The 15,169-nt window shown below is 50.1% G+C and overlaps 1 protein-coding gene across 11 annotated transcripts in view; it reads right to left on the bottom strand.

Annotated features, from left to right (window-relative positions):
- The window catches only part of hgs (hepatocyte growth factor-regulated tyrosine kinase substrate), a 30,815-nt gene that overhangs the window by 6,697 nt on the left and 8,949 nt on the right, over window positions 1–15,169 (bottom strand). For 3 of the 11 annotated variants that reach the window (XM_071392729.1, XM_071392721.1, XM_071392791.1), the window contains 11 exons: window positions 14,593–14,645; window positions 14,420–14,488; window positions 12,216–12,340; window positions 11,020–11,170; window positions 9,864–9,962; window positions 9,685–9,780; window positions 8,838–8,876; window positions 8,134–8,328; window positions 7,513–7,726; window positions 6,919–7,091; window positions 3,638–3,778 (listed from right to left, as the gene is read on the bottom strand). In XM_071392729.1, coding sequence (XP_071248830.1) covers window positions 3,638–3,778; window positions 6,919–7,091; window positions 7,513–7,726; window positions 8,134–8,328; window positions 8,838–8,876; window positions 9,685–9,780; window positions 9,864–9,962; window positions 11,020–11,170; window positions 12,216–12,340; window positions 14,420–14,488; window positions 14,593–14,645 — 1,355 coding nt within the window. The remainder of the gene's footprint in view (window positions 1–3,637; window positions 3,779–6,918; window positions 7,092–7,512; window positions 7,727–8,133; window positions 8,329–8,837; window positions 8,877–9,684; window positions 9,781–9,863; window positions 9,963–11,019; window positions 11,171–12,215; window positions 12,341–14,419; window positions 14,489–14,592; window positions 14,646–15,169) is intronic. The other 8 variants (XM_071392782.1, XM_071392774.1, XM_071392809.1 and 5 more) reach the window with 5 other exon arrangements.

Below are 15,169 nucleotides of genomic sequence, written 5' to 3' on the forward strand. Positions count from 1 at the left end.
CCTCTATAGACTAACAGTGTGCAGAACCTCTATAGACTAACAGTGTGCAGAACCTCTATAGACTAACAGTGTGCAGAACCTCTATAGACTAACAGTGTGCAGAACCTCTATAGACTAACAGTGTGCAGAACCTCTATAGACTAACAGTGTGCAGAACCTCTATAGACTAACAGTGTGCAGAACCTCTATAGACTAACAGTGTGCAGAACCTCTATAGACTAACAGTGTGCAGAACCTCTATAGACTAACAGTGTGCAGAACCTCTATAGACTAACAGTGTGCAGAACCTCTATAGACTAACAGTGTGCAGAACCTCTATAGACTAACAGTGTGCAGAACCTCTATAGACTAACAGTGTGCAGAACCTCTATAGACTAACAGTGTGCAGAACCTCTATAGACTAACAGTGTGCAGAACCTCTATAGACTAACAGTGTGCAGAACCTCTATAGACTAACAGTGTGCAGAACCTCTATAGACTAACAGTGTGCAGAACCTCTATAGACTAACAGTGTGCAGAACCTCTATAGACTAACAGTGTGCAGAACCTCTATAGACTAACAGTGTGCAGAACCTCTATAGACTAACAGTGTGCAGAACCTCTATAGACTAACAGTGTGCAGAACCTCTATAGACTAACAGTGTGCAGAACCTCTATAGACTAACAGTGTGCAGAACCTCTATAGACTAACAGTGTGCAGAACCTCTATAGACTAACAGTGTGCAGAACCTCTATAGACTAACTGTGTGCAGAACCTCTATAGACTAACAGTGTGCAGAACCTCTATAGACTAACAGTGTGTAGAACCTCTATAGCCTAACAGTGTGTAGAACCTCTATAGACTAACAGTGTGCAGAACCTCTAGACTAACAGTGTGCAGAACCTCTATAGACTAACAGTGTGTCGTGACACGCCTTCTCCAAGGCTCTGTTTGAAGACTAACTCCCCTGTGTGCCGTCCAGAGAGCAGAGTATAGTATCTACCTGTGGGTAGGGCACGGTATAGTATAGTATCTACCTGTGGGTAGGGCACGGTATAGTATAGTATCTACCTGTGGGTAGGGCACGGTATAGTATAGTATCTACCTGTGGGTAGGGCATGGTATAGTATAGTATCTACCTGTGGGTAGGGCATTGTATAGTATAGTATCTACCTGTGGGTAGGGCATGGTATAGTATAGTATCTACCTGTGGGTAGGGCATGGTATAGTATAGTGTCTACCTGTGGGTAGGGCATGGTATAGTATAGTGTCTACCTGTGGGTAGGGCATGGTATAGTATAGTGTCTACCTGTGGGTAGGGCATGGTATAGTATAGTGTCTACCTGTGGGTAGGGCATGGTATAGTATAGTGTCTACCTGTGGGTAGGGCATGGTATAGTATAGTGTCTACCTGTGGGTAGGACATGGTATAGTATAGTGTCTACCTGTGGGTAGGGCACGGTATAGTATAGTGTCTACCTGTGGGTAGGGCACGGTATAGTATAGTGTCTACCTGTGGGCATGGTATAGTATAGTGTCTACCTGTGGGTAGGGCACGGTATAGTATAGTGTCTACCTGTGGGTAGGGCACGGTATAGTATAGTGTCTACCTGTGGGCATGGTATAGTATAGTGTCTACCTGTGGGTAGGGCATGGTATAGTGTCTACCCGTGGGTAGGGCATGGTATAGTATAGTGTCTACCTGTGGGTAGGGCACGGTATAGTATAGTGTCTACCTGTGGGTAGGGCATGGTATAGTATAGTGTCTACCTGTGGGTAGGGTATAGTATAGTATAGTGTCTACCTGTGGGCATGGTATAGTATAGTGTCTACCTGTGGGTAGGGCACGGTATAGTATAGTGTCTACCTGTGGGTAGGGCACGGTATAGTATAGTGTCTACCTGTGGGCATGGTATAGTATAGTGTCTACCTGTGGGTAGGGCATGGTATAGTATAGTGTCTACCTGTGGGTAGGGCACGGTATAGTATAGTGTCTACCTGTGGGTAGGGCATGGTATAGTATAGTGTCTACCTGTGGGTAGGGCATGGTATAGCGTCTACCCGTGGGTAGGGCAAGGTATAGTATAGTGTCTACCTGTGGGTAGGGCACGGTATAGTATAGTGTCTACCTGTGGGTAGGGCATGGTATAGTGTCTACCTGTGGGTAGGGCATGGTATAGTATAGTGTCTACCTGTGGGTAGGGTATAGTATAGTATAGTGTCTACCTGTGGGTAGGGCATGGTATAGTGTCTACCTGTGGGTAGGGCACGGTATAGTGTCTACCTGTGGGCATGGTATAGTATAGTGTCTACTGTGGGTAGGGCATGGTATAGTATAGTGTCTACCTGTGGGTAGGGCATGGTATAGTGTCTACCTGTGGGTAGGGCATAGTATAGTAAAGTGTCTACCTGTGGGTAGGGGACGGTATAGTGTCTACCTGTGGGTAGGGCACGGTATAGTGTCTACCTGTGGGCATGGTATAGTATAGTGTCTACCTGTGGGTAGGGCATGGTATAGTATAGTGTCTACCTGTGGGTAGGGGACGGTATAGTGTCTACCTGTGGGTAGGAGACGGTATAGTGTCTACCTGTGGGTAGGGAACGGTATAGTGTCTAACTGTGGGTAGGGCACGGTATAGTGTCTACCTGTGGGTAGGGCACGGTATAGTGTCTACCTGTGGGTAGGGCATGGTATAGTGTCTACCTGTGGGTAGGGCATGGTATAGTATAGTGTCTACCTGTGGGTAGGGCATGGTATAGTGTCTACCTGTGGGTAGGGCACGGTATAGTGTCTACCTGTGGGTAGGGCATGGTATGGTATAGTGTAGTGTCTACCTGTGGGTAGGACATGGTATAGTGTCTACCTGTGGGTAGGGCATGGTATAGTGTCTACCTGTGGGTAGGCAATTGTATGGTATAGTGTAGTGTCTACCTGTGGGTAGGGCATGGTATAGTGTCTACCTGTGGGAATGGTATAGTATAGTGTCTACCTGTGGGTAGGGCACGGTATAGTGTCTACCTGTGGGTAGGGAACGGTATAGTGTCTACCTGTGGGTAGGGTACAGTATAGTGTCTACCTGTGGGTAGGGCACGGTATAGTGTCTACCTGTGGGTAGGGCACGGTATAGTGTCTACCTGTGGGTAGGGCACGGTATAGTGTCTACCTGTGGGTAGGACATGGTGTAGTGTCTACCTGTGGGTAGGGCATGGTATGGTATAGTGTAGTGTCTACCTGTGGGTAGGGCATGGTATAGTGTCTACCTGTGGGTAGGGCATGGTATGGTATAGTATAGTGTCTACCTGTGGGTAGGGCATGGTATAGTGTCTACCTGTGGGTAGGGCATGGTATGGTATAGTGTAGTGTCTACCTGTGGGTAGGGCATGGTATAGTGTGTACCTGTGGGTAGGGCATGGTAGAGTATAGTGTAGTGTCTACCTGTGGGTAGGGCATGGTATAGTGTCTACCTGTGGGAATGGTATAGTATAGTGTCTACCTGTGGGTAGGGCACGGTATAGTGTCTACCTGTGGGTAGGGCATGGTATAGTATAGTGTCTACCTGTGGGTAGGGCACGGTATAGTATAGGGTACCTGTGGGTAGGAGACGGTATAGTATAGTGTCTACCTGTGGGTAGGTTATAGTATAGTATAGTGTCTACCTGTGGGTAGGGCATGGGGAAGGCAGGCATCTGGGCTCTCATCTGGATGGTGTGTTTCTGTTGCTCCAGCCTCATCTGTCTCTCCTTCTCCTGCTCCTGGAGCCGCTGGATGGCCAGCTGACGCTGCATCTCAAGGTACTCCTGAAACACAGTCACCACATCAGACACCATATATCACCACATCAGACACCATATACCACCTAACAGGCTGACGCTGCATCTCTAGGTCCTCCTGAAACACAGGTCACCACATCAGACACCATATATCACCACATCAGACACCATACACCACCTAACAGGCTGATGCTGCATCTCTAGGTCCTCCTGAAACACAGGTCACCACATCAGACACCATACACCACCTAACAGGCTGACGCTGCATCTCTAGGTCCTCCTGAAACACAGGTCACCACATCAGACACCATATACCACCTAACAGGCTGACGCTGCATCTCTAGGTCCTCCTGAAACACAGGTCACCACATCAGACACCATATATCACCTAACAGGCTGACGCTGCATCTCTAGGTACGCCTGAAACACAGGTCACCACATCAGACACCATATATCACCACATCAGACACCATATATCACCTAACAGGCTGACGCTGCATCTCTAGGTACTCCTGAAACACAGGTCACCACATCAGACACCATATATCACCACATCAGACACCATATATCACCTAACAGGCTGACGCTGCATCTCTAGGTCCCATCTCTAACAACCCATACCTCATCACGTTACTAACCCCTAGCGCAGAACAACCCATACCTCATCACGTTACTAACCCCTAGCGCAGAACAACCCATACCTCATCACGTTACTAACCCCTAGCGCAGAACAACCCATACCTCATCACGTTACTAACCCCTAGCGCAGAACAACCCATACCTCATCACGTTACTAACCCCCTAGCGCAGAACAACCCATACCTCATGACGTTACTAACCTCCTACCGCAGAACAACCCATACCTCATCACTTTACTAACCTCCTACCGCAGAACAACCCATACCTCATCACGTTACTAACCCTCTACCGCAGAACAACCTATACCTCATTGTTACTAACCCCCTACCGCAGAACAACCCATACCTCATGTGACTAACCCCCTAGCTCAGAACAACCCATACCTCATCACGTTACTAACCCCCTACCTCAGAACAACCCATACCTCATCACGTTACTAACCCCCTACCGCAGAACAACCCACACCTCATCACGTTACTAACCTCCTACCGCAGAACAACCCATACCTCCTCACGTTACTAACCCCTAGCGCAGATCAACCCATACCTCATCACGTTACTAACCCCCTACCTCAGAACAACCCATACCTCATCACGTTACTAACCCCCTACCGCAGAACAACCCATACCTCATCACGTTACTAACCCCCTACCGCAGAACAACCTATACCTCATCACGTTACTAACCCCCTACCTCAGAACAACCCATACCTCATCACGTTACTAACCCCCTACCGCAGAACAACCCATACCTCATCACGTTACTAACCCCTAGCGCAGAACAACCCATACCTCATCACGTTACTAACCCCCTACCTCAGAACAACCCATACCTCATCACGTTACTAACCCCCTAGCGCAGAACAACCCATACCTTATCATGTTACTAACCTCCTACCGCAGAACAACCCATACCTCATCACGTGACTAACCCCCTACCGCAGAACAACCCATACCTCATCACGTTACTAACCCCCTACCGCAGAACAACCCATACCTCATCATGTGACTAAATCCTACTGAATCTCAGGGTTCAAATTATTCTATTAAAAAGGTCCAATGCAGCAGTTTTTATCTCAACATCAAATCCTTTCTGGTTAACAATTAAGTACCTTACTGTAATTGTTTTCAATTAAAATGGTCAAAAAGAAACAAAAATGTGCTTCTTAGCAAAGCAAGAATTGCTATTGGCGGAGAGATTTGGAACTCATTCTTATTGGTCTATTAACTAAATTTGCAGCCTGGTGTTGTCGGGCTGTTGTTTCTCAAACAGCTCTTACACTAAAATGGCATTGTCATTTCACACTATTATTCCAACCTCATAGTGTGGACATAAATAGAAAACACAGGGAAATCACGTTTTTTACTGCACTGGGCCTTTAAATATTCTACAGCTGATCTGTTCTACACAATATATCTAAACAGACTCCCAGCCCTGTTGTTCCCCAGTCTGTCACCTGTTATTATCTGTAATAACACCCCTCCTAAACAGACTCCCAGCCCTGTTGTTCCCCAGTCTGTCACCTGTTATAATCTGTAATAACACCCCTCCTAAACAGACTCCCAGCCCTGTTGTTCCCCAGTCTGTCACCTGTTATTATCTGTAATAACACCCCTCCTAAACAGACTCCCAGCCCTGTTGTTCCCCAGTCTGTCACCTGTTATTATCTGTAATAACACCCCTCCTAAACAGACTCCCAGCCCTGTTGTTCCCCAGTCTATCACCTGTTATTATCTGTAATAACACCCCTCCTAAACAGTCTCCCAGCCCTGTTGTTCCCCAGTCTGTCACCTGTTATTATCTGTAATAACACCCCTCCTAAACAGACTCCCAGCCCTGTTGTTCCCCAGTCTGTCACCTGTTATAATCTGTAATAACACCCCTCCTAAACAGACTCCCAGCCCTGTTGTTCCCCAGTCTGTCACCTGTTATTATCTCTAATAACACCCCTCCTAAACAGACTCCCAGCCATGTTGTTCCCCAGTCTGTCACCTGTTATTGACTGTAATAACACCCCTCCTAAACAGACTCCCAGCCCTGTTGTTCCCCAGTCTGTCACCTGTTATTATCTGTAATAACACCCCTCCTAAACAGACTCCCAGCCCTGTTGTTCCCCAGTCTGTCACCTGTTATTATCTGTAATAACACCCCTCCTAAACAGACTCCCAGCCCTGTTGTTCCCCAGTCTATCACCTGTTATTATCTGTAATAACACCCCTCCTAAACAGTCTCCCAGCCCTGTTGTTCCCCAGTCTGTCACCTGTTATTATCTGTAATAACACCCCTCCTAAACAGTCTCCCAGCCCTGTTGTTCCCCAGTCTGTCACCTGTTATTATCTGTAATAACACCCCTCCTAAACAGACTCCCAGCCATGTTGTTCCCCAGTCTGTCACCTGTTATTATCTGTAATAACACCCCTCCTAAACAGACTCCCAGCCATGTTGTTCCCCAGTCTGTCACCTGTTATTATCTGTAATAACACCCCTCCTAAACAGACTCCCAGCCCTGTTGTTCCCCAGTCTGTCACCTGTTTCTTCTGTCTCATGATCTCCAGTTTCTGGGCCAGCTGGATCTGTCTCTGTCTCTCTGCCTCCTCGGCAGCACAACGCAGCTTCTCTCTGTGCTCGTCTCGTAGGGCGTTCAGGGCGGCCCTCGCATCACGCACCTGGGCCAGCTTGTCCTGTAGACCCTCGTAGTACACTGGCAGACAGACAGACATGGAGATGTTTAGTTAGACAGCGGTTAAACATTACAGGACCAAGACAACAAACATGGTAAACCAACAAGCAGACATGCTCACGGTTTCAGCAAGAGTTAGGCCGGGATTCAATCCAATCACAGATTTGGACAATATGCCATTTATAGGCCATTCCTGATTGAGACATATGTATCGTTTACAGTGAATGTGGTCTCCACGAACATGGGAACATAGTATTTAAAACATGCATTGCAGACAAAGCGCGATCAGATTGAATCACGGCTTCAGAGAATCTCTTACAAAAACTGAAACAAAGTCAAACACAGAACCAAACCCCCCCCCCCCCTCCCCCCACACACACACACACACAGAACCAACCCCCCTCCCCCCACACACACACAAAACCAACCCCCCCTAACTCACGTCTCTTCTCGTCCAGCTGATTGAGGATGTCCAGTAGCTGGGGGTGCATGGTGTTGATGGACTGGAAGAGGGAGAGCACGGCGCTGTCGTTGGTGATGCTGCGACCACGCATGTGGTTACTCTTCATACGGTTCAGGAAGGTGGTGACCGCATTCTGCAGAGCCTTCAGGAACGCATCGTGGTTCTCCTCCGACTCACCATTCTGATACTGCTGCTGGGGGTGGGGAAGAAGAGAGGCGAGAGGAGAGAGGGAGGACGGGGGAAGAAGAGAGGGGAGAGGAGAAAGGGAGGACGACGGAGGAAGAGGAGAGGAGAAAGGGAGGACGACGGAGGAAGAGGAGAGGAGAAAGGGAGGATGGTGGAGGAAGAGGAGAGGAGAAAGGGAGGAAGAGAAGAGGTGAAAGGAAGGACGGGGAGGAAGAGGAGGGAGTAGAGGAAGAGAAAGGAGAGGAGGGAAAGTGGAGTCATTCAGGAGGAACAAACAGCTAATGAAAAGGAGCATGTAGTCATTTCTAATCCAAATCTACTTCAATCTCTGCTGCTATGCATGAATTTTCACCTGAATAAAAAAGAAAATCCGTTTGTCTTCCATCTTTCATAACACAGTAGTGTACAACTAACCTCCACTACGTTGACTGGAGGCGGGGCCATGACGACTTGAGCTGGGAGTGGTGCGACAGTTTCCACTGGCTGGGGCTGGCTGATTGGCAGGGGCTCAGTAGCCAATGGTACGGGGGCAGGGGCAGAGGGGGTGGGACTCTTGCGTGCCTCTTCCTGTTTCTTCTCCCAGTACGTTCTGTTCAGGTAGCGAGCCAGCTGGAGAGAAGACCATTATAGATCAGGTCCTCTCAACCAAAACATGACTAGACATACTGACCTGGGACCAGTTCCCCAAACACATAAAGACGATCTTTAGCAGAAAGATCATGAGTCCATAGGTGAGCAATGGACAACCAATGATCTAGTAATCACCTGTATGTTTCTGGGAAACTCACCCCAGTATATAGTTAATTTACACTACAGTGCAGTCTGAGCTGTAAATGTAACTGTATCAAATGAGACGTAGGTTTAATTCTAGACAGCTCAGAGACAGCACAGAGACAGCACAGAGACAGCACAGAGACAGCACAGAGACAGCACAGGAGTGTCAGAGACAGTACAGAGACAGCACAGAGACAGCACAGAGACAGCAGAGGGACAGCTCAGGAGTGTCAGAGACAGCTCAGGAGTGTCAGAGACAGCTCAGGAGTGTCAGAGACAGTACAGTACAGCACAGAGACAGCCCAGAGACAGCACAGGAGTGTCAGAGTTGACATGTGTCTTACCTCAGGGTCCACATCTTCAGCTGAGGGAGCAGAGGAGTTCTGTGGAGAACACACACATTATACATTACAACAACAGACCCTATACATGGTTAAGTCCCTGCATAGTAATTACAGGTGCATAGGCCCCCGGCATAGTAATTACAGGCGCATAGGCCCCCGACATAGTAATTACAGGCGCATAGGCCCCCGGCATAGTAATTACAGGCGCATAGGCCCCCGGCATAGTAATTACAGGTGCATAGGCCCCCGGCATAGTAATTACAGGTGCATAGGCCCCCGGCATAGTAATTACAGGTGCATAGGCCCCCGGCATAGTAATTACAGGTGCATAGGCCCCCGGCATAGTAATTACAGGTGCATAGTGGTACTTGAATATACACATTACCATACATAACAACACATACAAACAGAGTACATGTCTCATTATTCACCTCTTGACCAACTAGGTGGTTAGTGTAAAAGATGACTTACGGGTATAAATAAATATTTAGATGAAAAGATGTGCAGCAGTTCAGTATAATATGGAGCCGTCATAATGTACCAGTTACTAAGTAATACTTCACAAGAGACTTAGTGGGGCGGCACGACATAGTGTAGAAAACAGAGTACATCTATAGAGAGAGAGGATGGTGTTAAGACAGAGTACATCTAGAGAGAGAGAGGATGGTGTTAACACAGAGTACATCTAGAGAGAGAGAGGATGGTGTTAACACAGAGTACATCTACAGAGAGAGGATGGTGTTAACACAGAGTACATCTATAGACAGAGAGAGAGGATGGTGTTAACACAGAGTACATCTATAGACAGAAAGAGAGGATGGAGAGAGTGGATGAGAGTAAGTCTTACCACAGGAGAGGAGTAGAGTGAGTTGACGGGGGGGGCTGAGGAGGTGACTGGGGCGGGGTCAGCTTTGGGGTAGACCCCGTACGAGTTCTTCTGTCTCTGTAGACACACAACATGTATCAGTGTCTTTCCATTCACACTGTGGAGCTACAGTCCCTTTATTTATATACAGCACTACCCACCATCCTCTCCTTCTCCTCAGCCTCGCTCTGTGATAGGGCGATGGCCAGCTGAAGCTCCTCCTCCTCCTGCAGGGCCGCCTCATCCCGTTTGGGGGGCACCTGGTGAGACAGGGAAAAGAGATGAAACCCCCAGGGGAGGGAGGCCCCGAGGCGAGAGGGCCAGGGAGGAACAGGGGCCCACAGGAGAGAGGACCAGGGAGGAGGGAGCACCAGGGAGGAGAGAGGACCAGGGAGGAGAGAGCGCCAGGGAGGAGAGAGGGCCAGGGAGGAGAGAGGACCAGGGAGGAACAGGGGCCCACAGGAGAGAGGACCAGGGAGGAGAGAGGGCCAGGGAGGCGAGAGGGCCAGGGAGGAGAGAGGGCCAGGGAGGAGAGAGGACCAGGGAGGAGAGAGGACCAGGGAGGGGAAGGTTAGAGGAGAAACACCAGGGAAGGTAAAGCAGGGTGGGCATTGGGTAATAAGCCAAGCCAATGGCTGCGTTCCAGGTGGTCTTCATTGCAGTTGTGCTTCACGTCTCAGAATATCGCTTTGTCATATTGTTGCAGTTCCAGGATGGATGGTTCACCATAAAACAGTCCTACAGACGTTGTGAGATCTGATCACCTGAACCCCCCGACTGCAGAGGGAACACTGCTGCTGCCTCGCTCTCCAACCAAGGGGCATGAACTGAGGAGCAGCCTCACTGCAAACACACACAACCTGGAACCCCACCGTGGTCAAGGAGGCAGGGAACGTTAGGAGAAAGACAAAACGAGAGATAGCAGGTGGGGCCTTATAAGAATCTAATAACAAAGACTTGATTTCTGTGTGTTCCAGGGGGGAGGGAGATGATTGGTGATCATTGGGAATCATTTTACCATGTCAAACTACAACCCCCCCCCCCCCACAAAGCTCATCAAACTACAACTCCCATGTTGTAGTTTATGGCATGTTAAACTGATCCCCATATGTCGTCTCTATTGGGGAGGATGAGACTGTCTGGGTCTGCACTTGAAATTAAACCCTACTCCCTATTTGGTGCACTACTATGGAGCTCTGGTGGTCACAGCCCAAAGTAGTGCACTATGTAGGGAATAGGGTGCCATTTGGGACGCAGACACCCTGACCCTGGCTATCACCACCAGGGGGTCGTCTCTTAGGCCATACATTCACTTACTGTTTCCTGGACCACTACCTGAGACTGCTGGGACAGGGGGCTGGTCAGGTACTCTGGCGGCAGCTCTGCCGGGCCTGGGGCCACGGAGGTGGATGTCCCGACGGGTTTACCCCCTTCAGCTTTCCTAGGCGGGGGAGAGAGGGAAGGGTGGCTGGTGAGGAGAGGGGTCAGAAGGGAGGTCAGGGGTCAGACACACAACTTGGTGAGTCAGAGGTGGTTGGACATGGACAATAAACTGGATGGATGGAAACCGAAGGGTACTGAGCAGCAGAATGGTATTTACAGTAGAAGATCACAAGTATCCATACAGATCATTCACTAACTGTACCTACCCACCACATGAAATGATACCACTAGAACAACATCTTGTACAGGCTGATGAAATGCTCTATGGAGGCTGAAGTGGGACATTTTAAATATACAGGCTGATGAAATGCTCTATGGAGGCTGAAGTGGGACATTTTAAATATACAGGCTGATGAAATGCTCTATGAAGGCTGAAGTGGGACATTTTAAATATACAGGCTGATGAAATGCTCTATGAAGGCTGAAGTGGGACATTTTAAATATACAGGCTGATGAAATGCTCTATGAAGGCTGAAGTGGGACATTTTAAATATACAGGCTGATGAAATGGAATTGATAGTGGTTTTGGCTGAGCCACTCCCTCTCTCTCTAGCCCGGTAACTCTCTCTCTCTCTCTAGCCCGGTAACTCACTGTCTCTCTCTCTAGCCCGGTAACTCACTGTCTCTCTCTCTAGCCCGGTAACTCACTGTCTCTCTCTCTCTAGCCCGGTAACTCTCTCTCTCTCTCTCTCTAGCCCGGTAACTCTCTCTAGCCCGGTAACTCTCTCTCTCTCTAGCCCGGTAACTCTCTCTCTCTCTCTCTAGCCCGGTAACTCTCTCTAGCCCGGTAACTCTCTCTCTCTCTCTCTCTCTAGCTCGGTAACTCTCTCTCTCTCTCTAGCCCGGTAACTGTCTCTCTCTCTCTCTAGCCCGGTAACTCTCTCTAGCCCGGTAACTCTCTCTCTCTCTAGCCCGGTAACTCTCTCTAGCCCGGTAACTCTCTCTCTCTCTCTCTCTAGCCCGGTAACTCTCTCTCTAGCCCGGTAACTCTCTCTCTCTCTCTCTAGCCCGGTAACTGTCTCTCTCTCTCTCTAGCCCGGTAACTCTCTCTCTCTAGCCCGGTAACTCACTTGTTGAGCAGCTCGTGGCAGGGCTCACACACACGCACTTCCTTCTCGATGCCAAACTTGGGGATGGTGGAGTACTTGGAGGAACACTTCCCACAGAAGATCTGACCACAGGCTCTACAGTGGTGCTGCAACAGGAGGGAGAGAATGTCAGACAGACAGAGGATCTGACCACAGGCTCTGCAGTGGTGCTGCAACAGGAGGGAGAGAATGTCCGACAGACAGAGGATCTGACCACAGGCTCTGCAGTGGTGCTGCAACAGGAGGGAGAGAATGTCAGACAGACAGAGGATCTGACCACAGGCTCTGCAGTGGTGCTGCAACAGGAGGGAGAGAATGTCAGACAGAGAAGATCTGACCACAGGCTCTGCAGTGGTGCTGCAACAGGAGGGAGAGAATGTCAGACAGACAGAGGATCTGACCACAGGCTCTGCAGTGGTGCTGCAACAGGAGGGAGAGAATGTCAGACAGACAGAGGATCTGACCACAGGCTCTACAGTGGTGCTGCAACAGGAGGGAGAGAATGTCAGACAGAGAAGATCTGACCACAGGCTCTGCAGTGGTGCTGCAACAGGAGGGAGAGAATGTCAGACAGAGAAGATCTGACCACAGGCTCTGCAGTGGTGCTGCAACAGGAGGGAGAGAATGTCAGACAGACAGACAGACAGAGGATCTGACCACAGGCTCTACAGTGGTGCTGCAACAGGAGGGAGAGAATGTCAGACAGACAGAGGATCTGACCACAGGCTCTGCAGTGGTGCTGCAACAGGAGGGAGAGAATGTCAGACAGACAGAGGATCTGACCACAGGCTCTGCAGTGGTGCTGCAACAGGAGGGAGAGAATGTCAGACAGAGAAGATCTGACCACAGGCTCTGCAGTGGTGCTGCAACAGGAGGGAGAGAATGTCAGACAGACAGAGGATCTGACCACAGGCTCTGCAGTGGTGCTGCAACAGGAGGGAGAGAATGTCAGACAGAGGATCTGACCACAGGCTCTGCAGTGGTGCTGCAACAGGAGGGAGAGAATGTCAGACAGAGAAGATCTGACCACAGGCTCTGCAGTGGTGCTGCAACAGGAGGGAGAGAATGTCAGACAGACAGACAGACAGAGGATCTGACCACAGGCTCTACAGTGGTGCTGCAACAGGAGGGAGAGAATGTCAGACAGACAGACAGAGGATCTGACCACAGGCTCTACAGTGATGCTGCAACAGGAGGGAGAGAATGTCAGACAGACAGACAGAGGATCTGACCACAGGCTCTACAGTGATGCTGCAACAGGAGGGAGAGAATGTCAGACAGACAGACAGAGGATCTGACCACAGGCTCTACAGTGATGCTGCGACAGGAGAGAGAGAAAGTCATTCCGCCAGTCCGTCATTCCGCCAGTCCGTCATTCCGCCAGTCCGTCATTCCGCCAGTCCGTCATTCCGCCAGTCCGTCATTCCCCCAGTCCGCCATTCCGCCAGTCCGCCAGTCCGCCAGTCCGCCAGTCCGTCATTCCGCCAGTCCGTCATTCCGCCAGTCCGTCATTCCGCCAGTCCGTCATTCCGCCAGTCCGTCATTCCGCCAGTCCGTCATTCCGCCAGTCCGTCATTCCGCCAGTCCGTCATTCCGCCAGTCCGTCATTCCGCCAGTCCGTCATTCCGCCAGTCCGTCATTCCGCCAGTCAGTCATTCCGCCAGTCCGTCATTCCGCCAGTACGTCATTCCGCCAGTACGTCATTCCGCCAGTACGTCATTCCGCCAGTCCGTCATTCCGCCAGTCCGTCATTCCGCCAGTCCGTCATTCCGCCAGTCCGTCATTCCGCCAGTCCGTCATTCAGCCAGTCCGTCATTCAGCCAGTCCGTCATTCCGCCAGTCCGTCATTCCGCCAGTCCGTCATTCCGCCAGTCCGTCATTCCGCCATTCCGCCAGTCCGTCATTCAGCCAGTCCGTCATTCAGCCAGTCCGTCATTCAGCCAGTCCGTCATTCAGCCAGTCCGTCATTCAGCCAGTCCGTCATTCAGCCAGTCCGTCATTCAGCCAGTCCGTCATTCAGCCAGTCCGTCATTCCGCCAGTCCGTCATTCAGCCAGTCCGTCATTCAGCCAGTCCGTCATTCCGCCATTCAGCCAGTCCGTCATTCAGCCAGTCCGTCATTCAGCCAGTCCGCCAGTCCGTCATTCCGCCAGTCCGTCATTCCGCCAGTCTGCCGTGTTGTCTTACCTTTCTAGTCATCACTCCAAACTGAACCCGGCAGCGATGACACTCCTCTGCATCCACCCAATCTGGAGCCTGGACACACAGAGAGACATCAGAGATCCTCCTAACAAGCGGAGAACATTCAGTAGTAAGGACGTATCAAACCAGAACAACATCAGTGAGAAGGAGACTCTTACTCTCTCTGCAGCAAACATGGCATCACTCTCCTTGAACTCTGGAAACACGTGACCTGGAACAACGGGAGATACAGGATGTCCAACAATACAGGATAAAGGTTTATTAATACAAGTTGAATATTTACTGTGACACTACTCAATTCTGTTTGCTGTGTGTTAGTGACTGTGTGTCTGAATCCCAGATCATAGCCAACCTCCCTATGGGAAACCTGAGGACACCTGAGAGGAGGGGATGAGAGCAAAATGCCAAAGAGCTGGCACCATGTTTCTTCCAGCGAGCCAATCTTCTCAGGTCTTCAGGAGTGTCTAGGGGGCTAGGGGCTGATCTGGGGTCTTCTCAGGTCTTCAGGAGTGTCTAGGGGGCTAGGGGCTGATCTGGGGTCTTCTCAGGTCTTCAGGAGTGTCTAGGGGGCTAGGGGCTGATCTGGGGTCTTCTCAGGTCTTCAGGAGTGTCTAGGGGGCTAGGGGCTGATCTGGGGTCTTCTCAGGTCTTCAGGAGTGTCTAGGGGGCTAGGGGCTGATCTGGGGTCTTCTCAGGTCTTCAGGAGTGTCTAGGGGGCTAGGGGCTGATCTGGGG

This window comes from Salvelinus alpinus, chromosome 1 (assembly GCF_045679555.1).
Source record: "Salvelinus alpinus chromosome 1, SLU_Salpinus.1, whole genome shotgun sequence".
NCBI lineage: Eukaryota > Metazoa > Chordata > Actinopteri > Salmoniformes > Salmonidae > Salvelinus > Salvelinus alpinus.